The sequence below is a fragment of the Pinus tabuliformis genome, chromosome 4_1 (genome assembly GCF_031772625.1).
Source record: "Pinus tabuliformis cultivar Carrire ecotype Pingquan chromosome 4_1, CPIR1, whole genome shotgun sequence".
Lineage (NCBI taxonomy): Eukaryota > Viridiplantae > Streptophyta > Pinopsida > Pinales > Pinaceae > Pinus > Pinus tabuliformis.
In genome coordinates, this window is record NC_142303.1 from 6,231,994 (window position 1) to 6,255,601 (window position 23,608).

Sequence of the window (23,608 nt, forward strand, 5' to 3'; positions counted from 1 at the left end):
AAAAAATGGCGAACCAAAGTCAATGAAACTTCCAAGTACCTTAATTCCTTAATTGAGAATAAAACACACGTGAATGACTTTATGTTACAATAAATGTGCATCTTGATATGTACTCAGAGAGTCAGAAAGGTTTCCAATAAGAATACAACAAATTTAAGGGGACCTAAACATTGAGAAACATTTGACCTAAATTTACCAATAAATCTTTAAATTGTTTAAATTAGACACTTCGATAGGTAGCCCAAAGATACTGCAATACTCATGTTCGTTATTATTAGCGTTCAAACTAATACATTTTGGATCAGTTGGCACCATCACTTCCAGAAAACTGTCATCAGTCTTTAGTACAAAAACAATATAGTAATAGGAAGCCTTGCAAAAGTCCGTTGGGCTGTGGTCTAGTTACTGAGTTGGGGCATTGCCACAATAAATACACCAGTTCAAACCCCAGAGGGTATAGAGCCCCAATCAATGGGAAAAGTTGGCCAAGTTTGACAGCCCCCATATTAGTGTGGGTTTTCCACGGTGATGTAGAGTGGGGTTGAAGGCTCCACCAAAATAAAGCTGTTAACCCATTTTACCAAAATCCAAAAAACAAACAACCTTGCAAAGTTGGGCAAATAGTTCATAACACTTTGCTTACTCATAAATCTCGTATTTAGGAAATTCACTTGCAGATTCATAACTGTACCACAACCATACCAAAACGAAGATGTTAACAACTCATGGAGTGAATAAATTCAGCATTTTTGCATTTTTGAGTCTTAGAAATAGGAGTAAGTCATACTGAATATCTTGATTTGGAAAATGACATTTTCTGGAATGCAATAAAATGCAAGTTTAAATCTAACAATCTGCAAGTGGACCAGCCTAAAGACAACATTCCTATGACATAAAATGTAAACATGCAGAAAAAAATAGTGCCCTAATAATACCTGCAGATGTATGGAACTTGAACAAGAATTCTTGGCTGCTTGTCTTTCATGCTAAACATTGTGATTAATAAAGAATCACATTATAAATCCTTGGGCCGGCATCCACAAAGCAAGATAAATGGCAAAGATGACTCTGCTCCTACGCTGCTTTGAATATGACAATTTGAAATCAGTGAATATGCATGTGGTATAGGATCAACTTCAAACAGCTCGTACTTGATTAAGTTCAACTTGACACCGACTCGGGAGTAAATAAATTCACAGAGATCCCATTTGATTCACCCGTGAGAGCTTCCTAAAGTTACTTGAAAGAACTGGGTTCACCCACTCTCATAACACATCCTATGAGAGGCTAGAAGAGCTGTTTCAGATAGGTTTGCTGCACATTATAAATCCTTTGCATTAGATGCCATGTCTCCAGTTGTATTCTTTGAATTCATGTTAGTATAGCAGCTATCTTCATTCGTACATGATATCCCAGTAATCTTGCCCTCTTGTTGCGAGGATGTTGACAATTCAGCAATGGAAACAGAAGTATTCAGTGTGCACTCATCAAGGAGTAAACTTCGAACTCTGCCTGAGCTTCTGATGGGTTGGGCAGAAAAGATCTCATTTGCGGCTGAACCAAACGAATATTCATCATGTTCCGTTAAAGATTTGACAAAAGGAGAAGACTGATCCTCAGACTCTTCAATATGATGCATTCCTTGCTCAGAAATATTATCAACAGACATTTCAAATGAAGGCATAACTGGTGGGTGTGCCCTCATTTGCAAAGACCGTAGAAGAGCAGCACGGCGCAGATCTGCAGACTGACAAGGATCGCTGGGGGATGGAGGGAAACGACTCTCAGAGTCAGAGTTCCGCTGCCTTGGCTGAGTACATGGTAATGGAAATGAAGAGATGTATCCCGAAGAAGACAAACCAGCTCCTGTAGATGATGTAAAAGAAGAGCATCCAAACTGGCTTCCAGCAGCATTAATGGTCCTTTGGTTCCTTTGTGGTGAAACAGGGCTCGTAGGACTGCTAATAACTTGATCGGATTGAGTCATTGAAATATGCTGAGGAGAATCACTATACCGTATCATGCGATAACCAACACAATCATCACTATCCTCTGACATTGGAGAATACTGTGCAGCCAGCTCCTCCCTATATGCACCAATAAAAATTTAAAAATGATAGACAACGACATCAAAACTTACTATACTAAAAATAACAAGGTAGATACAAATGCCTAGACTGGGATCAGAATAGTTGTTGATAAAAATGAAAGTTGTTTTTTTTCGTCTATCTTCAAGATGTGGCACAGCCCTTAATACTGTCGATAAAATGGAGAAAATAGTAAGCATTGTTTGTGTACAGCAAGACACATCACATTGTTTGATTATTATTTATTCATATAACTATTATGCATATGATGAATGATCATACTGAAAGATTATAATATTGAAAGACAAAATACATCAAATATACACTGTTAGTCAAACTGCTCATCAACATAAGTCACAACTTGAGACCATACAATAAATGGATTGTATCTTCAATTGAGAGGATGAATCTCTTACGTAAAGCTACAGCTCTCTTCAATCTCAAGTAATGCAACCCCTATTTTTAATCTAGATATTTCTATGAATATAAGGGCTGTAATACAGAAGAAAGGCAATCTAAAGTTTAAACACACAAGAAATATCCTTGCTACCAAGTCCCTTCCAACAAACAGTAACTTCTTTAGAGGATGAGGAAAATTAATTATCAATGCTAGCAGAAGTGCTAGTTAATGACATGAGAACTTCAATATTCACCTTCCGATATTCAAGGACCCAATGTCAGCAAAGTGCATGTAGTGTATCTTCCAACCTGCTTACAAGTTCATTCCCAAAAACATTTGAAAAGGAATATTATCATGGTAAAAGTTACCAGACGTATGAAGAATGTACTCCTATGAAAGGACTGGACTTTGATTATTATTTCTCTGTAACCCGTATAGATGGCCACATCTTCTTTGTGGAAAGTCTCCTAAAAAACAAGGAATTGTTGATGTTGAACAAGGAACAAATAATAATAGCGTTACCAAACTTTACATCTAATATGTCAATCTTTAATATATGGTAGCAACCCCTCTCTCTTTTCATGTTTCTTCCCTTTGTTTTCCCCATTCCTTCAGCTTCTCCAACATACCATTGTACCATTAAACTCCTCTGCCAGGTAAACTGTTTGATTCAGTGGTAGAGTGTTTGCTCCATTTTCTCCATTTCTTCCTTATCAAGTTTCACATGCACAAGATGTCCATTCTCATTGAACTCTTTACACGAGCATCTATTGTACTGTCCCCCTATGGATTAATTGCCGAAGGGAGGACGAAGTAGCCAATCCAACCTCGTTGGCTATAGTCTTGATAAAGGGGGGAAAACCTAATTATCCAATGTTTGAGGCAACATTGGGTAAATTTTGGGTCGGTTGGGGCAAAAAAACCCAAATTGGGGGTGCATGTTAAGCCAAAATTGAGGGTTGCACTTGCACCCCTTCACATTAGAGGAACCCTATGGGGAAATCTATAAATAAAGAAGAATAGGAGTCATGTATGATCATCAATTTGGATTGGAATATCTCTGATTTTCTTGAGCCTGAGGCTGAGTTTTAAGACCCCTTTCTTTTGATTAGCTTTGGTGGAGTTTATCTGAGCCTATCTAATCCTCCTTGTCTAATTTCGGTGGAGCTGATCCCACCTTACCTAGACACTTCTCTTTTCCTTGTTCTGGCACAACAAACCATATTGAAGCAACTCGGCCCTATTCTGAAGCAACTCACTTTAGTTACATCATTTGGTTAACAAACTCTGTCAAGGAGCAGCAGAAATCACCATTCATCAAGTACAATCCACTCGTCTCTATCAACAGCAAAGTCATCTGGCTCTGTCTCAGGAACAGCGGGGTCTTTTGGTGGCTGCCAGAATGCTGGCCAAGCAACAAGGCCCCTTTGACCTCAGCAAGGCCTACCCTAATTCAAGGAATCAGCTCGCTGAGGTTCAGTAGCTCGATCTGGAGCAGACGTCAAGGTCTTAAGGTATAGCGGACGTCTGAGGCATAAAAATACGTCTAGGATCCGAAGGCCGCAGGGCCACAGGGCCGAGGGCCTTAGGCCCCGATTCTGGTAACAAATGATAAACAGGGTCATGATCTTCCATAATATGCAGCTTCGGACGTCGACAGCAAAATAGGGAATCCTGAATCGCTGGAGGAAAAGAACCAGGGAAGTCAGATAACTGTAATCATCCCTATAACAACACATTTCATCACGGACAGCCAGGAGAAAGTAGATAGTGAGTCGCAACCAGTCTAGTAACTGTTGATTAGATAGTATTAGCTTTGCTACAATTGAATGCTGGATTATCAAATTGTGATATTAGTATAGTCACATTAGAATTGGTTGAATAACTAACACTTATCTTCAAATCAGGACTATGTTTTAATGGTTGAAGGACTCTATTGTTGTGTTGTTGAAAGAATAATATCACTGCTGGATATATTTATTACTGTGGATATTTTGTGCTATTTCAATGATGCCTACTGTTGAATAAATGAATTCTGCTGTAGCCTAATCTTGTGGATTTACTGTAAACCTAGCAAACAGCAAAACCCTAGCGAAAAAATTACCGTGGGACACTACACATTCTATCTTCTCTTATGCTTCTTTTTCACAGATTTAATCCCAAGAAAACGTTATTGATTATAAGCCACACTTTCTATGCAATTTAGAGATGAATAATGTAAAACCTTAACTTGAGCCAGACCTCCATTTTCTGAAGCTACTACAATTATGAATATTTGGAACAAATTTCTATTCTTTGCATGTGACAAAATAAGCACGTGAAACTGACTTCTCTGAATCCTCAAACCTTTCATGATACTCTGTACAATGGTTATGTCACCAATTATTCAGAAACAGAAGCATCATGGAAAAATAGAACACTCAAACAGTTGATCCATTTTTATTTTATTAAAATCCTTAGTTTCAGATGTAACCTGAGAGACCACCAAACATGTGGAAAATAAGAAAGGCTTTACCTGTGCGGTATGCAAATGAAAAATCCACAAGGATATATGCTCCATTGACGACTTTGATGGCTTCAGAATTCTATTACTAAACTAAGAAAGGCAGATCAGCACAATGATAGTCAATATCAACACAACAGCTTCTGGAAGTGGTCCGGCAATTATTGCAAATATTCATAAGTACACCTATGTTACCTAAAACTTGAAAGCAATTTTGGTTTCCAAGAAGGTTACAGTTTTCAAAAGCGGCACCTTCAAAATTGTTGGAAACAGGGAAACAGCATAGAATTAAATATAACGTAAAAAACAAAAAATCAACTTGTATAAATCAATGTTTTAAAACTCCGACTCCAACTCCGACTCGGCCGAGGGTCGACTCCGACTCCGACTCCGACTCGGTATCGACTCGGCCGACTCGATTTCAATGACTCGGTCATTGTAAAAAATACATTAAATATTTATTTTTTATAAAAACACATAATTTTAAAGATTTTCATTCATGTTTCCAAACACACAACATTAGAATATAGATAGAAGACAACATACGATCAAAGTAGGCTCATGAATATATCCATTATATCAAAATGGCACCCAATGCATTGTCCAATACATACACGATGATGATATAGAGATCAAAACAAAAGCACATAACCAAGGAGGCTATAAATGGCCTCTACAACAAAAGTCTGTGACCAGTACTATTGGCTACTGCTAGAGTTGCCAGCATCATCTAGCTCAGTGTTACTTGGAAGTTGGGAGCAGGAGCGAATGTGGGGAGCGAGAGCGAAAACGGGAGCGGGAGCGACATTTTCAAAAGCTCCTGGTTTGGGAGCGAATCCTAGAGGAGTTCGACAACCAATGTCACTAACATCAAGGTACATAGAGGGATTGGTGCTCTTGATTAAATACGAGTTCCATACCCTAATACATGACAAAATTCAATGGAAACATTGCAATCCTCCAATCCTGAAATCCTGAAAAATTGAGAAGTCTGTTGGATTTTGAATGAAATCTAAAATTCTACTTTCTCCATATGAACTCCAATGAGGCCGAAACCACTCTCAAACATCCTGAGTCATTTCATGGTAATGTTAAAAATTTAAGTAAAAGGATGAAAATGAAGATTAAGGAGAATGTCACTTTTACTTCAAGAATTTAACATTACCATGAAATTTGAATAGCATAACAATAGTAGAGAGCATTTGAGTGTGTTAAATAGGATTTGGGAGGAGGAAATGGACCCCAAATAACACTTAACTAGTTCATAAAACACTTTGGAGTTCAAACCAATCAGCAAACACTTCAAAATTTCATTAAAAAAATGTCAAATCGCTGTTTTGATGGGGTTATAGGCCACTGGTTATGACTCAGCCGAGTCAATACAGAAACGGCCGAGTTGGCCGAGTCAGCCATGACTCGGCCTACTGAACCGTTTCCTCCACCGAGTCACATTCCTAGGCAATGAAATGGATCAACTCGGCCGTTTCAGTTTCGAATCGGCCGAATTTTAAAACTATGGTATAAATCCAAATGCAGTAGACTCTATACATAAACCTGGAAACACTCCTCTCATAAGTTGATTTTCGTTTTTATTTTGCAGTATACATACAGAACCATCAACCAAACAAAGAACCTTTAAAAAAGGTTGACTGATTTTCCATAACTATACTCGTTCCCAAATTGATCTGGGTACAATGGTAGCAATATCCTACCCTTGTAGCTTCTTGCTAAATGGACTAGCAACCTACTCACCAGAAATAAACATTCTCTTCACCTTCAACATACAAGCAAGTGGAGACTGTAGACAAATGATAATAGCTATGTTCCACCAAGGCTCCGGTGCGGGGAGACGCGGGTGCAAGGAGACACACAGGGGGGCGTGTAGGAGTACCCTCAAATTTTAGGGAAGTTTCGGGGGTGCGGGGGGGCGTTGGGGTATATAATTTTTTAAATATATGTGTGTGTGTGTGTGTGTGTGTGTGTGTGTGTTCATAGTCAATAATGAAAGCATAAATAAACTAATAGTAATAGTAAATACATTGATCCACACATAAAATCTATATTCATAATTAAATTAAATAATGACATACATTGATCCCTCCTCATCATTCATATGACATACTCATCATTCATACCATGAGATTCAATAATGAAATATTCAAATACATTGATCCATGTCATTCATCATTCTATAATCTACATTGATTTAAAATTAAATTCATCATTCATCATTCTAGAATCTAAATTAAAATTTAAAAGCAAAACAAAGTAGTATATTACTATATACTATATACTAGATACTGAAGTTTGAACACTAGAATAGTAAATTACTAAATTCAAAATTGATATAACTCAAACTCTCAAACTCAAAAATAGTTAAGAGTGAGTCAATAATTGGTTTGAGGTCATCAATATCTAGTGTCACACAAAGTTAAAACTGAAAAGTAAAAATGGACAATGAGGACTGAAATAAAATCAACATCAACGAGTCGATATCAATGATTGGTCCTGTTGTCGCACAGATTGACACGACAACGCTCAGACCGGGGGTTGTCACCCTGATCCCCGATCTCTCCGTTTAAGCCTGTCTCCCACGGCTAAGGGAGGTAGACCCTATAGAAAAATGGGTGACCAACTGTCGACCAGTTGGTTTGGGAGACACGAAGCACTAAAATGATTTTATTAATTTAATGGACCAGTGCCTTATGGGTTTGATGTTTAAAGTTTAAACGATTGCTTACTAGATATTGCAGATATGTAAACCATGTACGACAATCATTTATCATCCAATAACTTGAACAATGCAAGATATTCAGTAAAATCACAAAGTTCTTATAATGATTAAAGCTCAATAACGATATCCAGTAATTAAAAATTTCGAAAAGATAAATGCTTTAAACAACCACGCAATTATGAATCATTAACCAGATATCATATTCATGCAGCTAAATCTTCAAGATGATCATTCATGTGCAGATTCGCATAAAATGATAAATATCGAAAATTTGAATCTCAGCAGGAGAAAATAGAACGTGATAAGTTCCCGAGGCAAAAAACTGAATCTGGCAAAAATTTTCCACAATATTCTTTTTTATGATTTGGCAAAATTTGAAATCTAATCTAAATTTGAGACTAGAGCTTTAAATCAAAAACGTTAAACAAACTATAAAAACAAAACCCTAAAAATTTTTATTTTTCTTTTTTTTTTAATCTAAAACAAAGCTTAAAATTAAAATCTAAAATAATCAAAACTTGAAGTAATTAAAAATTAATCTAAAACACCAAAGACTAAAACTTTTTATGTTTTTTTTTATTTATGATGTTAAAACAATAAAACTAAACTAAATTTAAATAGATCTAAAGCTAAAACATAAAAAAATAAAATTAAGACAAAATTAATCTAATGCATGAAAAAAAATATAAACAAAATTTTAACTTTAACATAAATAAATAAAAAAAGAAAGATGAAAATTGAACTTTTTATATTTTTCTTTTTTATTAAATCAAATCTAAAGTCTAAATGAAACCTACATCTAACTAAAACTAAACTAAACCTAAAATCAAAATTAAAATCTAAAGTCAAAATATATAACGACTAAATCTAAGTAAAAAAAAATGAAAATCGAAATTTATTTTTTGATTTTTTTTTACACGTACCAAAACTTCGATTTTAAATTTAAACCTGCATAAAAGAAACGTGAGCAAAGATTTCAAGTAATGAAATATGTAAGAAAAATTTTCGAGCTCACGCAACGTATATCATAAAAGAAATATCGAAATTTTTCTTTCGTTAAATGACTGCAAGCTGCGCGCGGTAGGAGAACGGAGGCTTGGGCACGTTTGCAGGTACGTAGGTTGACGGAGGGGACAAGGGTTTGCAGATGGAGGAAAATTCATAAGAAACTGAGGGAGATGCGGATAGTCACAACGGCAGTATGCAAGCTTTTGACGAGAAGAAACCACGCAAGGAGGCTTCAAGACCAGCAGGGGTATAGACGGCGTGGAGATCTCTTGCATATATTATATTGCTACAGATGATTGCTGATAGATGAAGGAAGCTGCGTGAGGGTTTAGTAATTCAACGGAAGGGAGGAGAAAACTCGACAGCGGTGAGCAAAAATGGTTTCGCAGTTGCAGAGATTTATTAATGGCGGAAATGTCGAAGCCAGGATCGTATTTAGGATTAAGAAACTTACCTGATGCCCATGCGTAACCCTTGATTATTACCATTCAACGCATATACCGTAAAAATAAAAAAAATCTAAAACTGATGCCACCTGGCCTGTGTAGAATGATGCATGATATGCTTGCAATGCAGTTTGAAAGCTCGACTGACAGATGGATGCGGCAGAGATTAAATAACTCGACAAACCAGCTTTTACTTGCGCAGATAGACAGGCGTTGAGGAAATAGGGACGCAGAAAACAGCTACGCAAGGAAGGCAGTGTGGAAATTTTCAGATGGGTGAAAAAAGGGCAACGGCATGCAAGGATTTGGATGGCCTGAAAGCAGTATTGTAGAGATGGCAGCAGGATGAGAGTAATAGTTCTTAAAATCCAGATCACAAAATTTTCAATCTTTCCAGCTCTAGAATCCTGAAGAATTTCTCAAAACCCTGTACCTGCAATTAAAAGAAAATAAAACCCTAATGAAATCTGTGTATAAAGCAAAATTTGAAACCCCAAATCAACTGAGTAATTTACAGATTTTGACCCTTTAATAGCCAGATTTAGCAATAACAGCAGTAGAATATCAGATTTATTATAAAAAAGAGTTCAGAAAATCTCTCATGCAAACTTAGAAAAGAAACTAAATGATTAACCCAGGGTAAAAACTAGCTGGGCTCTGCAAGGAAAAGCTTGTGGGAGTTGGCTGGTTCAGCCTAGAACTTCCCCAAACGCCCACTGGTCTTTTTCAGTAATGGTTTCCTGCACAGCTCACTTCAACCATCAGTAAAGAGAGAGAAAATAATACTAGATTTCAGAAAGCAATGGAGATACCGGCCATTACTCCAGAAACCCTAATATCATTCAAACCCTAGTAAGTGAACAAGATACCTGTGCTCACAATACTCTATAATAAGCTGTTATTAATGGCTGAAAAAAAAAATATGCAGAAAATAAAATAGCTCACAGCACTTCCAGAGAGTAACACCAGCAAGATTTGAACCCCAAAGTCTTCTTTTATTAACCAGAAACAGATTACAAGAGAGCTTCTTCAGCAGAAGACTCACAGATCGAATGATCTCAAATGACCCCTAGCACCATATTTAAGGGAAATGATCCCAACGACTAGTTCGAGTGATCCATGTCGAAATGATCTCGACCGCCGATGAGGATCAAGACATCTCTTAATCTCATCCGTCGAATTTGATAATTCATTAAAAATGAAATTTTGCATGTATTTACTCAAAATTATTATTTTATTATTTTTTAGGGTTTTTGCTTTATTTTATAAAAAAAAAAATTATTATTATTTTTTATTTTTTATTTTTTATTTATTATTTATTATTTTATTTTTAAATGGATCCTCGAACTTAGCCTTTGGAAAAATCACCTAGGACCTAGGACTTAGGACTCATGAGGGGATTTAAAACATTTTCCAACCCTCAAGACACTTTACATCATGACTTTTACAACTTTACATCTTAAGGGGAAAAACCCATTTAACATAGAGCCTCATAAACCACCCAGTTCTGCGACACAACTATAATCTAGCAGATTAACACATTAGGATTCTCCTAAGATTCTAGTGACAAAATCCATCCCGGCTTTGGGGTTAGGCTTAAGGAAAACTCTGCCGATCATGGATCGGTGAGACGAAAAACCTTCTGGGACGTAGATTATCACATAGAAAATTAGGTCCACCTAGGCAATTGACAGACATGACTCATATCTGCTAAGATTATTTACAACTTATACATGCAGACTGGGTTTACAACATAAATTGATAAAGTTGTCGATGATTGTAGAATGGCATGGATATGTCGATCAAGCGCTACCCTTTTTGCAGAGAAAAAAGGGGGTGTACTGCTGTGGGCAGTTGACCGGTAGTGGTCAACATCTGACTCTACTTGGGGACACGTTGCTGCACTGTAGGAATGTGAGAATCCAGAATCTACATCCACGCAACACACATATAAAAATAAGTAGCGTCCATCCAAAAATCATCATATACATTAAGCACAGGAAAGGTAAAAGCTCTTCATTTACTAACTATCTAGTAACATGAAAAGTAAATCTAATCCTGAAACAGAAATGAAATGCTGAAAAGACAAGGAGTAGGGATAGAAATACAATACAAAGGATGCCCCATGGCATCAGATATCATCTTTGAAGAACAGCTTGAGCATTTGGCCATTCGCTGGTAGATCAAGTGGTTCGCCATCCACTCTGCTCAAGTGGAATGAGTTTGGTCCAGCTATGTCTCTAATGATGTACGGTCCCAGCCACAAACTGTCAAACTTCTTATGTTTTCCTGGTTTCTCATTCTTGCGATCCCAAAGCAATACCATATCTCCCACCTGCAAAGATCTAGATCGAGAAAATTTATCAAAGCTTTTCTTAATGTTAGATTGATTTTTACATATGGCATCAAAAGTTGTCCTACGAGCTTCATCTAACTCCACAATCTGATCTATTCTATTGTGAACAACATCTTTATTAGTAGAAAAATTTTGGAGGAGCTGATAAGCCGGCAATTTGAGGTGCACAGGTAAAGTAACATCCAAGCCATAAACTAATTCAAAGGGAGATTTACCAGTAGCTTTCTTCTTAGTGATTCTATCTGCCCATAAAGCATACTTGATTTTGCTGTCCCATGATCTCTTATTATCTCCTACTATCTTCTTGATAATGGTTATGAGATTTTTGTTACTTGATTCAGCCAAACCATTACCCTGAGGATAGTAATTTGACGAATGAGATAAGACAATGCCATACTTGAAACAAAAAGATGAAAACTCTAAGGAACTAAAAGCCTTGGCATTGTCAGTAGCAATGTTCCACCAAGACTCCGGTGCGGGGAGACGCACAGGGGGGACGTGTGGGAGTACCCTCAAATTTTAAGGAAATTTCGGGGGTGCGGGGAGTCGTCGAGGTATATATATATATATATATATAATTCAAGTTCATATTCATTGTTCACTGTTCAATAATGAAAGCATAAAAATATTAAATAGACAATTGAAATTTGAATCATTGATCCATCCTCATCATTCATTTTGATACATACATGATACATCATTCATATGACATACTCAAGTGACAAGTCTCATTATTGAATTAATTATTATTCATACATACCATGAGCATTGAGATTCGAAAAACAAAAATAAAAATCAATAATAAAATATTCAAATACTGAAATACATTGATCGATATCATTCATCATTCATTGATTCAATGGTTCATCATTCTACAATCTAGTAATCTACATTGATTTAAAAACTAAATTCATCATTCATCATTCTAGAATCTAAATTGAAAGCAAAACATACTAGTATATACTATATACTATATTTTCAAAGTTTGAACACTAAATTTATATAACTCAAACTTCAAAGTTTCAAAGTTCAAACTCAAAAATAGTTAAGAGTGAAGAGTCAAGTCATCAATATCTAGTGTCGCAACTCAAAAATGAAAAATGGATAGTCAGCACTGAAAATAAAATGATAAATCAGCATCAAGGACTCATTCTCAATGATTGGTCCTCTACATCTATCTGCTGCATGAAGTCATCAGGACCATCAATGGGAATGTCAGTATCCGAGTCAGAGTCACTCTCTTTTAATTTTTAATTTTTAAGTCTTATTAGACAAATCTAAAGGGGGGACGCCCAGGCGCACCCTTTTTGGGGAGTCTAGACTCCCACACTGAAGGGGGACGCCCAGAAGCACCCTTTTTGGGGAGTCGTGGGGAGTCTAGACTCCCACACTGGGGAAACGCACCCCCTTGCGTCTCCCCAAGACTCCCCAAAAAGGGTGCGTGGGGAAACGCACCCCCAAGAGACTCCCCGTCTCGGGTGCGTGGGGTGCGAGAGGTGCGCGCACCCAACCCTGGGGGATGCGTCCCCGTGGAACACTGGTCAGTAGTGATCTTAGCGGGGACACCAAATCTAGTAATGATGTTATTTTCAATGAAATCCATAATAACCTTTTCAGTGGCATTCTTAGCAGGAATGGCTTCAACCCATTTAGTAAAATAATCCGTAGCAGTCAAAATCCATGAGTAGCCATTGCTAGAATTTTCATGGAACTTCCCTATGAAGTCCAGACCCCAATGCTGAAAAGGTGCCTCTACAATGACAGGTTGTAGAGGCAGGGCAGCAAGCTTCTGTTTCCCAGTGAATAGTTGACAGGCTTGACAGGCTCTAACAAACTTGTGCACATCAGAAAAGATTGAAGGCCAATAATAGCCAGCTCTCAGGATTTTGTGGGCGGTAGTTCTAGCAGCATAATGACCACCACAAAATCCCGAATGAAACTCAGAGATTAATTTCTTGGACTCAATGTCGTCAACACACCTAAGCACTATGCCCTCAGGATTTCTCCATCCAAGGCCATCCTTCATGAGGCAATACTTAGTGGCTTTTAGTCTAAGAACCCTTCGTTTATGAGCGACTAAATGGTTAGGACATGCAAGATTCATCAAGTAATAAACTATGTCCTTGTACCACTCATGCTCTCCTAATCTTTGCAACTCCGACGAAGATAGATCACTAACACAGAACAAACCAAGAGTCTTTTCATTACCTTCAGTTAACATTTGAGCTAAACCTTGGCCTTTAACCAGCTTGGTGGGTCTAATCTCTAAATCATATTCCTGTATTTTAGTCACCCACCTAGCACGAGTCCCTAAGCAATCAGTGTGACTCAATATATCCTTGACAGCAGAATGTGGGACGAAAGCAATGATTTTAGAATAACCCACATAAGTTTTAAAATGCTTAAGAGACTTGACCAGGGCATAAGCGTGCTTTTCCATGGTATTATACTTCAATTCGGAATTTTGAAGTGCTCTACTCATGAAAGCAATAGGCTGCTCGTGACCATCTTTATTCTTTTGAAGCAGGACACCAGCAATGGTATCTTCGGAAGCGAAAGAAAAAATCATGAAATCCTTGGAATAATCGGGACTAACTAAGACAGGAGCTCTTGCGATAGCACATTTGATTTCTTGGAAAGCCTTCTTGCCATCTTCTTGCCAAACAAATTTCGCATCTTTCTTTAGAAGATTTTGAATAGGCTTAGCTATTTCTGCGTAATTTGGAATAAATCTTCGAATAAAATTTATCTTTCCGAGAAAAGACTGAAGGGATTTAAGATTATGAGGGAGAGGAATCTTTTGGATTGCTTCAATCCTTTCAGGATCAATTTTGATTCCTTCCTTAGAAATGATATGGCCGAGTAATTTCCCTTCCGTTACTCCAAAAACAGACTTAGCTGGATTCAAAGAAATCCCGTATTCTCTACATCTATCGAAGACTTGCCTAAGATGATTTATATGACTGATACCATCTTTAGAGAAAACAATAAGATCATCTTGGTAAATTTCAATAAACTTCCCGATTAACCCTTTGAAGGCATAATCCATAGCCCTTTGGAAAGTAGCCCCAGCGTTTGTTAATCCAAACGGCATTCTGATGTATTCAAAGGTACCCCATGGCGTTGTGAATGTGGTTTTGTGACGATCTTCCTTTTTAACCCATACTTGATTGTACCCAGAAAAACCGTCTAGCAGCGACATCATTCCAGACCCAGTTACTCTTTGCAACAAAGTTTCCATGTTTGGCAAAGGGTAATTATCCTTTTTGCATGCTAGATTAAGGTTTCGAAAATCAACACAAAGTCTTATTGTACCGTTCTTCTTCCTAACAATCACCAAATTCGAACACCATGTCGAATGCCTAGTTTGAGCGATGATCCCTGCTGCAAGCATCTTTGCAAGTTCTTTCTGGACCAAGGGGGCTAACTTAGGATTAATTTGCCTAAGTTTCTGTCGAAAGGGTTTAGCATTTTCATCTTTTAGGGGAATAGTATGTTCCATAACATCTTCCCTATAGCCCTTTAATTCATCATAAGAAAAAGCTAAAATATTTCGATATTCGCGAAGTAAATCAGTTAACTTCTTTCTTTCCTCCAAACTAGTACCTCTACCAATTTTAACCATTTGCGGGTTTTCAGAAGTACCAATGTTAATCTCGAGATATTCACTTGGGTCCATCTTGTTCTCTTCTTTCAACGTCGTAGCATCATGCCGATCAAAGTGTCGCTCTAGAGCAACCACATTCCTAGGAGTAGGATTTATGATATGCTCATGATTTAAAACTCCATCCTCCTCAGAAATTATCCGGAAATCCTCAAACTCATCCAAACTATTAAGGAAACGAATGACTTGTTTTTCGTCATTAAAAACTTGCCAATGCTCTGAGTTGTCTGGAACAGATGGTCTGAATATCACTTCCATTTTAATATTATCGTTAATTAGTTCCTCCGACAACTGGAAAGTAGTAGCAGCCACGGCAAGTTCATCCGCCAAACTATTTTGCTCTCTTGGAATTGCTTCGAGGTCAAGGGCATCAAAATGCTCCATAGTATCCCACACAGCATTTCTATAGTTTCTCTGTTCTCAATCTTTGATTTCTGCATGTGAATTTATTCTTAAGCTGCAAGATAACCAAATCAGAATCTCCTTTAATGCTAAGCAATCTAACCTTCAAGGACTTGGCCAATTCAAGACCCAACAATATAGCCTCATATTCAGCGACATTGTTGGTTGCCTCAAATTCTAATCGATAGGCAAACTTGAAAATGTGACCAAGGGGAGATTTAAGCACTATTCCCGCACCTTTACCAGCCCTAGATGATGCACCATCAAAGTACATATACCAAACTTTATCCTTGAGACCCCTAATCTTATCATCGGGAGGAATTATAAAATTAGACATGATGGCATAGTTCCCAATGTCAGATTGCTCTTTGATTATTTCGTTATGAGGTCTCTTAGGATCTTCAACATGAAATTTTCTTTCGGGCTCTCTATTTAGTCTTACAAAACCATCACCACTAGGAGAAGGAATCATGGCATATGACCAATTCATTTGAATACTTCCTCCTAGATCAGAGGCCCACTTTCTAGATAACAGCATACCCCAGGCATCAGGCACATCCACAACAACAATATCCATGACAACCATGATGTCTGGGTAAACTGAAAGATGAACTTGCAAATCTTTGATTAAACCATGTACTTCGATTTTCTTAGAATCCATGGCGCATATGTTATAATAGGGTCTAGAAACTCTTAAGTTAAGTTGTTCCATGACCCTTTTAGTCATTACACAAGCGGATGCACCAGAATCCAACATGAAATTATTCAATTTATACCCATTAACTAATAAGGTGATGAAGAAAAGCTGGTGATCTTTGTTATCAGCATCTAAGCTTTGCAGATATATGGGAGCATCATGATAGTCAACTTCCCGAGTCTTTTGTTGAGAAGTATTGACTTGAGGACCTTGAATCGCTTTTAGTAACTTGTCTCTTTGGGAAGGGATTTTAGCAATCTCGGAGACAGGAACCCAGATTTTAGCATTGTTATACCAACTTCCCAAATCGACATCTATTCCAGAGTTTACACCAGGGTTAAAAGTTCGAAGGGGCATTTGATTCCCGCTTTGATCTTTATCCCTTCTCTGATAGGTCAAACCCTTATCTCTAGCAATTTCCAAGATTTGCTCAGGAGAGGGTTTTTCACCATATAACCTAGCCAAAATATCATCTTCGTTTTCAAGGTTATTTATACTAAAAGCTGATGAAAGATTCACAACATCACGACTCCTTTCCTTGACCTCTATCCAATCATCCATAGACAAAGGAAACTTGCTGCCTACTACATTTATTTGATCACCTGTTCCAAACATTCCATTATCTAAAATTCTTCTAACAATGGGACAAGTGGCCTCTTCATGAAGAGCATCACAAACCCGACAGTAAGGAGGAGCATTATCAACCAAATTAGTCAGCAGATTAGGAGGTCTCTGCTCACTAGTTTGACCCTTCCTTTGCCAATTGTTATTTCTATTATTATTGTTTCAGGGTTGAAAATTCTGCGTTTGCGATCTTTCCATTTGAATCAACCTATTCTGCAAAGTGGTTATCTCCTTATTATGATTAATTTCCATAGTTTCAATTTTTTGAAGCAATTTGAGAACAAGCTCACTTTCAGGTTCTCGAACTGCTTTTCCCTTAGGTTCCTTTAGTTTTGTAGCAGCCCTATCGAAACCTGGGATCTCAGACTTTCCAGATGCGGCCTTGTCCTTTTCAAGCTCTATAGCTAAGGATTGGCAATCTCTATAATCATTAAGTTTAGCACGCCTTAATTCATAAGATGGTTCAGGACTAAAGGCATCAATGTAAAAATCTTGGAGAGTTTTATCTGTAGGTTTATAGTCTTGAGGTAATTCTCTAACAATACCGTTAAACCTTTTATTAAATTCTTCAACATTTTCATCCTCTCTCTTTTTTATTAGGCTAAGAGCTTTTACGAGGTGTCTTCCTTCTCTCTTATCTCCATATTTTTCTTTAAATGCATTAATGATCGACTGTAAAGAGTTAAATGAATTCTGAGGTTTTTCTGCAAACCAATCATAAGCATCGCCTCCTAGAGTTAAGATGAAAAGAGTCATTCTGACATCCTCATGATCAAAATCAGCAGATCTTGCGTACTTAGCCATCCATATGCTAAAATCTCGCAAATGAGAGTTAGCACTAATCACATTATTTCCTTGAAAATTAGGCAATTTATCGATCCCAATAGATGGAATATCGTTGGGATATCCTGGAATGTTAGAAAAATCACAAGGGGCATACATATCCATGATGTTGTGCCTAGCTTGACCTTTAAATAGCAAATGAATATCAAAGAGGGCTTCTTGTCCAAGGTCTACAAGAAGTGTACGAGAAGCGAGTTTGTGTAATCGTACCCTGAGGACCTTTTCAGGATCAGGAGTAGGGTTGCACAGACTGCTTGGATGTCTTCTAGTGTACACTCTTGAAGATAATATATGAAGTGGAGTCGCCACCTGAACAAGAAGTAAAACACGAAATAGCTTGAGATGAAAGAACCAAGGACAGAAAAACTCTATCCCCGGCAACGGCGCCAAAAAATGTTGTCGCACAGATTGACACGACAACGCTCAGACCGGGGGCTGTCACCCTGATCCCCGATCTCTCCGTTTAAGCCTGTCTCCCACGGCTAAGGGGGGTAGACCCTATAGAAAAATGGGTGACCAACTGTCGACCAGTTGGTTTGGGAGACACGAAGCACTAAAATTATTTTATTAATTTAATGGACCAGTGCCTTATGGGTTTGATGTTTAAACGATTGCTTACTAGATATTGCAGATATGTAAACCATGTACGACAATCATTTATCATCCAATAACTTGAACAATGCAAGATATTCAGTAAAATCACAAAGTTCTTATAATGATTAAAGCTCAATAACGATATCCAGTAATTAAAAATTTCGAAAAGATAAATGCTTTAAACAACCACGCAATTATGAATCATTAACCAGATATCATATTCATGCAGCTAAACCTTCAAGATGATCATTCATGTGCAGATTCGCATAAAATGATAAATATCGAAAATTTGAATCTCAGCGGGAGAAAATAGGACGTGATAAGTTCCAGAGGCAAAAAACTGAATCTGGCAAAAATTTTCCACAATATTCTTTTTTATGATTTGGCAAAATTTGAAATCTAATCTAAATCTGAGACTAGAGCTTTAAATCAAAAACGTTAAACAAACTATAAAAACAAAACCCTAAAAAAAAAAAAATTCCTTTTTTTTTTATCTAAAACAAAGCTTAAAATTAAAATCTAAAATAATCAAAACTTGAAGTAAATAAAAATTAATCTAAAACACCAAAGACTAAAACTTTTTATGTTTTTTTTATTTATGATGTTAAAACAAAAAAACTAAACTAAATTTAAATAGATCTAAAGCTAAAACATAAAAAAATAAAACTAAGACAAAATTAATCTAATGCATGAAAAAAAATATAAACAAAATTTTAACTTTAACATAAATAAATAAATAAAAGAAAGATGAAAATTGAACTTTTTATATTTTTCTTTTTTATTAAATCAAATCTAAAGTCTAAATGAAACCTACATCTAACTAAAACTAAACTAAGCCTAAAATCAAAATTAAAATCTAAAGTCAAAATATATAACGACTAAAATCTAAGTAAAAAAAAATGAAATCGAAATTTATTTTTGATTCTTTTTTACACGTACCAAAACTTACGATTTTAAATTTAAACCTGCATAAAAGAAACGTGAGCAAAGATTTCAAGTAATGAAATATGTAAGAAAAATTTTCGAGCTCACGCAACGTATATCAGAAAAGAAATATCGAAATCTTTCTTTCGTTAAATGACTACAGGCTGCGCACGGTAGGAGAACGGAGGCTTGGGCACGTTTGCAGGTACGCAGGTTGACGGAGGGGACAAGGGTTTGCAGATGGAGGAAAATTCGTAAGAAACTGAGGGAGATGCGGATAGTCACAGCAGCAGTATGCAAGCTTTTGACGAGAAGAAACCAGGCTTCAAGACCAGCAGGGGTATAGACGACGTGGAGATCTCTTGCATATATTATATTGCTGCAGATGATTGTTGATAGATGAAGGAAGTTGCGTGAGGGTTTAGTAATTCAACGGAAGGGAGGAGAAAACTCGACAGCGGTGAGCAGAAATGGTTTCGCAGTTGCAGAGATTTATTAATGGCGGAAATGTCGAAGCGAGGATCGTATTTAGGATTAAGAAACTTACCTGATGCCCATGCGTAACCCTTGATTATTACCATTCAACGCATATACCGTAAAAATAAAAAAAAATCTAAAACTGATGCCACCTGGCCTGTGTAGAATGATGCATGATATGCTTGCAATGCAGTTTGAAAGCTCGACTGACAGATGGACGCGGCAGAGATTAAATAACTAGACAGACCAGCTTTTACTTGCGCAGATGGACAGGCGTTGAGGAAATAGGGACGCAGAAAACAGCTACGCAAGGAAGGCAGTGTGGAAATTTTCAGATGGGTGAAAAAAGGGCAGCTGCATGCAAGGATTTGGTATGGCCTGAAAGCAGCATTGCAGAGATGGCAGCAGAATGAGAGTAATAGTGCTTAAAATCCAGATCACAAAATTTTCAATCTTTCCAGCTCTAGAATCCTGAAGAATTTCTCAAAACCCTATACCTGCAATTAAAAGAAAATAAAACCCTAATGAAATCTGTGTATAAAGCAAAATTTGAAACCCCAAATCAACTGAGTAATTTACAGATTTTGACCCTTTAATAGCCAGATTTAGCAATAACAGCAGTAGAATATCAGATTTATTATGAAAAAGAGTTCAGAAAATCTTTCATGCAAACTTAGAAAAGAAACTAAATGATTAACCCAGGGTAAAAACTAGCTGGGCTCTGCAAGGAAAAGCTTGTGGGAGTTGGCTGGTTCAGCCTAGAACTTCCCCAAACGCCCACTAGTCTTTTTCAGTAATGGTTTCCTGCACAGCTCACTTCAACCATCAGTAAAGAGAGAGAAAATAATACTAGATTTCAGAAAGCAATGGAGATACCTGCCATTACTCCAGAAACCCTAATATCATTCAAACCCTAGCAAGTGAACAAGATACCTGTGCTCACAATACTCTATAATAAGCTGTTATTAATGGCTGAAAAAATAAAATATGCAGAAAATAAAATAGCTCACAACACTTCCAGAGAGTAACACCAGCAAGATTTGAACCCCAAAGTCTTCTTTTATTAACCAGAAACAGATTACAAGAGAGCTTCTTTAGCACAAGACTCACAAATCGAATGATCTCAAATGACCCCTAGCACCCTATTTAAAGAAATAATCCCAACGGCTAGTTCGAGTGATCCATGTCGAAATGATCTCGACCGCCGATGAGGATCAAGACATCTCTTAATCTCATCCGTCGAATTTGATAATTCATTAAAAATGAAATTTTGCATGTATTTACTCAAAATATTATTATTTTATTATTTTTTAGGGTTTTTGCTTTATTTTATAATTTTTTATTTTTTTTTTTATTATTATTTTTTATTTATTATTTTATTTTTAAATGGATCCTCGAACTTAGCCTTTGGAAAAATCACCTAGGACCTAGGACTTAGGACTCATGAGGGGATTTAAAACATTTTCCAACCCTTAAGACACTTTACATCATGACTTTTACAACTTTACATCTTAAGGGGAAAAACCCATTTAACATAGAGCCTCATAAACCACCAAGTTCTGCGACACAACTATAATCTAGCAGATTAACACATTAGGATTCTCCTAAGATTCTAGTGACAAAATCCATCCCGGCTTTGGGGTTAGGCTGAAGGAAAACTCTGTCGATCATGGATCGGTGAGACGAAAAACCTTCCGGGACGTAGATTATCACATAGAAAATTAGGTCCACCTAGGCAATTGACAGACATGACTCATATCTGCTAAGATTATTTACAATTTATACATGCAGACTGGGTTTACAACATAAATTGATGAAGCTGTCGATGACTGTAGAATGGCATGGATATGTCGATCAAGCGCTACCCTTTTTGCAGAGAAAAAAGGGGGTGTACTGCTGTGGGCAGTTGACCGGTAGTGGTCAACAGGTCCTCTACATTAAGACTTAAGTGTTATTAGACAAATTCGAGGGGGGGACGTATCCTCCCTCAAAAGGGGATGCCCAGAAGCACCCCTTTTGAGGGGGGATGCCCAGAAGCACCCCTTTTAGGGAGTCGCGTCCCCACACTAGGGAAACGCACCCCCTGCGTCTCCCCAAGACTCCCCAAAAGGGGTGCGTGGGGAAACGCACCCCCAGACGTCCCCCCGTCCCAGGTGTGTGGGGTGCGAGGGGTGCATGCACCCGACCCTGGGGCACGCGTCCCCGTGGAACACTGGAAAATAGTAGAGAATCATGTGATGCAAGGATGCACCATCTCTCTATCCCCTGTGAATCTCTTCATTGGGCTAAGAAGTGTGGCATGATTATATATGAATTTAATGACATTCTTAAACACTTGTATCAGCGCATCAACAAAGTAAATTTTGTTGATATTCTCAAGCATCAAGTTCATGCAATGGAGAGCACATGGAGTGCAAAATGGTGGGGTGCCTGTCCATTAATATTTTGGCAGCCACCACATAGCAGCATTGTCTATTACCACCTGTACAACAAGCTAGTCAGCTATTCCCCATGAAGTTTTCCAACATGTTGGACAACAAAGTGAAAGCTTTCACATGGTCAGACATGTCAACAGATTAAATAAACACTGCACCTATGGGACAATTAAACAAGATGTTCATGAGGGTCCCACCCTTCCCATTCATCCATCCTTCAAACGTTACCATGCATCTTATGATTTACCATGACTGTTATACTCGTCAAGGCTAGTGTTGATGTGTACCTTTTTCTTTTTTAAGGATTGACCCTCTTAATTCATCATATGTAGAAATTTCTGTTTTCCCACCCCGGTTTTCAGTTTCTCCTTATTTCTCCCATATAGTTAAATGCCCTTTCCCATAACTATACATTTAACAAGCTGAAAAAAAATAAATTTGCTGAAAATACAAATTCTGGAAATTTTACAGAATGCTGGAAATTGCAGAAATAAAAATCAACAATAATAAACAGCCATTAAAACACATTTAAACACTGAGATTTTTGGTCAGTGTGACCCTGGAAAAACCCCCTACAACTCTTGGGGAAAACCAGTTTGAGAGCTCTTCTTTATTTCTAAAAATTGCCTTTTACAGTGAGAAATTTTCAGCAAAAAATCAGCAAGCAAATTTACAACTTATCTCTTTTCCCATGCTTCACAACAAACTGGAAATTACAGCAAACAGGACAGCAGTAAATGTTGTACGGTCTCCTCGATTTTTGTGCCCACTTTCAGCATTAAATGCTGCTGTATGGCCCTCGTTTTGCGTGCAGAAAAACCAACAAACTGCTCCTTGATTTTTGTGCAAACCTCTCCTCGAAAATCGTGCCAAAATCTGCCTTTCACTGTGTGCTGAATCAGCTGTACAAATTTGCTCAACTGCTGCCTTGGAATGTGTGCCAAGCTGCTGTCTCCTTCTCCTCCCTGCTCAGAAATCTCTCTTGCTCTCTTGCTCTCCTTCTCCCAATCTGCTCATGAAAGAATTGAATCGAATGTGATCTTTTCCTCCTTTTCCTCCCTTAATATAACTCCAAATGAATTTTGGGTGATCTCTAAATCCAATGGCTGAAATAGATTTAGATCAATGGCTGAGATTAAATGCTCATTTAAATCTCACCTTTTTATTTTTTAATTCACCCCACTTTAATAAAGACCCACTTAGTCATTTATTTCCAAAGTCACTTTTCCTTTCTAATTTTTCATTGACTTTATAAAAGTCACTTTAAAATTAGACTTAGTAACTTTATCATTTAAAGTCACTTTTAAATTAGATTTAACTTTATAAAATTATAAAGTCACTTTAGGAGAAAAATTAAATTCTTTTGGACACTTTTCCCTAGGCCAAAGATCAAAGCCTAAGGGAACCACCTGTC

The 23,608-nt window shown here is 37.3% G+C and overlaps 1 protein-coding gene across 3 annotated transcripts in view; it reads right to left on the bottom strand.

Annotated features, from left to right (window-relative positions):
• Nucleotides 1-248: 248 nt before the first annotated feature.
• LOC149173965 (pollen-specific LRR extensin-like protein) overlaps nt 249-23,608 on the bottom strand; it is a 119,129-nt gene continuing 95,769 nt past the window's right edge. For 2 of the 3 annotated variants that reach the window (XR_016257902.1, XR_016257901.1), the window contains exons 3-4: nt 936-2,087; nt 249-685 (exon numbers count right to left, since the gene is read on the bottom strand). Coding sequence is in view for 1 of the 3 variants with exons in the window: in XM_089419130.1 (XP_089275256.1) it covers nt 1,322-2,087 (766 nt within the window). In the remaining 2 variants the exon portion in view is untranslated. Of the gene's footprint in view, nt 686-728; nt 2,088-23,608 lie in introns of those variants that run through there. The other variant, XM_089419130.1, reaches the window with a different exon arrangement.